Source organism: Penaeus monodon, chromosome 22 (genome assembly GCF_015228065.2).
Source record: "Penaeus monodon isolate SGIC_2016 chromosome 22, NSTDA_Pmon_1, whole genome shotgun sequence".
NCBI classification, from domain to species: Eukaryota; Metazoa; Arthropoda; class Malacostraca; order Decapoda; family Penaeidae; genus Penaeus; species Penaeus monodon.
In genome coordinates, this window is record NC_051407.1 from 11,068,204 (window position 1) to 11,069,106 (window position 903).

General features: G+C 40.3%; 1 protein-coding gene across 1 annotated transcript in view; it reads left to right on the forward strand.

Moving 5' to 3' along the window:
* LOC119586936 (solute carrier family 22 member 5-like) overlaps positions 1-903 on the forward strand; it is a gene marked incomplete in the record, with an annotated part of 32,490 nt that overhangs the window by 21,604 nt on the left and 9,983 nt on the right. Inside the window, 1 exon segment of the mRNA XM_037935668.1 lies at positions 562-730. Coding sequence (XP_037791596.1) covers positions 562-730 — 169 coding nt within the window.

Genomic DNA, 903 nt, shown 5'->3' on the forward strand with positions numbered 1-903 from the left:
CGTTGTATATCGCCACGACGTTCCCATTTTGCTTCATTTATCATCGCTATGTCCTGAGTTTCTAGCCCCAGGAAGACTTATTACAAGTTACCTACCTCTCTCCCTACCATTTTTCCTCCTCATCCCTAGGTTTCAAGTTCGTACCCCTCAAAAACACAGTGAGGGTCTATATAAATTTGTATGTAAAAATATCCTTAACGTAATATACTAACAAGCCGTTCCCCCATTTCCCTTCCTCATCTCTACTTCTTGAGTTTCTTGTCTGCCAAAAATCTTAGTAAGTTTCTCAATAAGATTATCCTAAACGCTATATATTCAATTTAGTTTTTGAGTTCTTATCCCTAGAAAATTTTAGTACAAGTTCTTATCTGTCTGTCTATCCAAATTCTTAGTATAGGCTCCTACTTCTTAATATATATTTACTAAGCTTTCCCCCATTTTATTTTTTGAGTTCTTATACCTAGAAATTCTTAGTATAGGCTCCTACCTCTCTACCTATCCATATAAATATTTGTATATAAAACTATCCTTAATGCTATATATTCATATGCTTCTTCACAGGTTTAGAGTTCCTAGCTCCAGAAACACGCACTACAGGTTCCCTCGTCACGTTTGTGGCATGGACTTTCGGCACATGTTCGACATCACTTGCGGGATGGCTGATTCCGAGGTTTCAGTATCTGGTAGTGATCTCGTGCATACCAGCTGTTTGTGGGTTCCTTTACTGGAGGTGAGTTTTGAATGTGTTATTTGGTTGTGGTGTGTATCTGGGGATGGGGCTAAGAGTGGGGGATGAAGGTGTTTGTGTGTGTGTGTGGAAGGGGCGGGTTAGAGGTTTGTGTTTGCTTGTGTCGTTGCCTGTGGTATGTGCAGCGCGGTGCTTGTATGTGTATGGTGTGGATA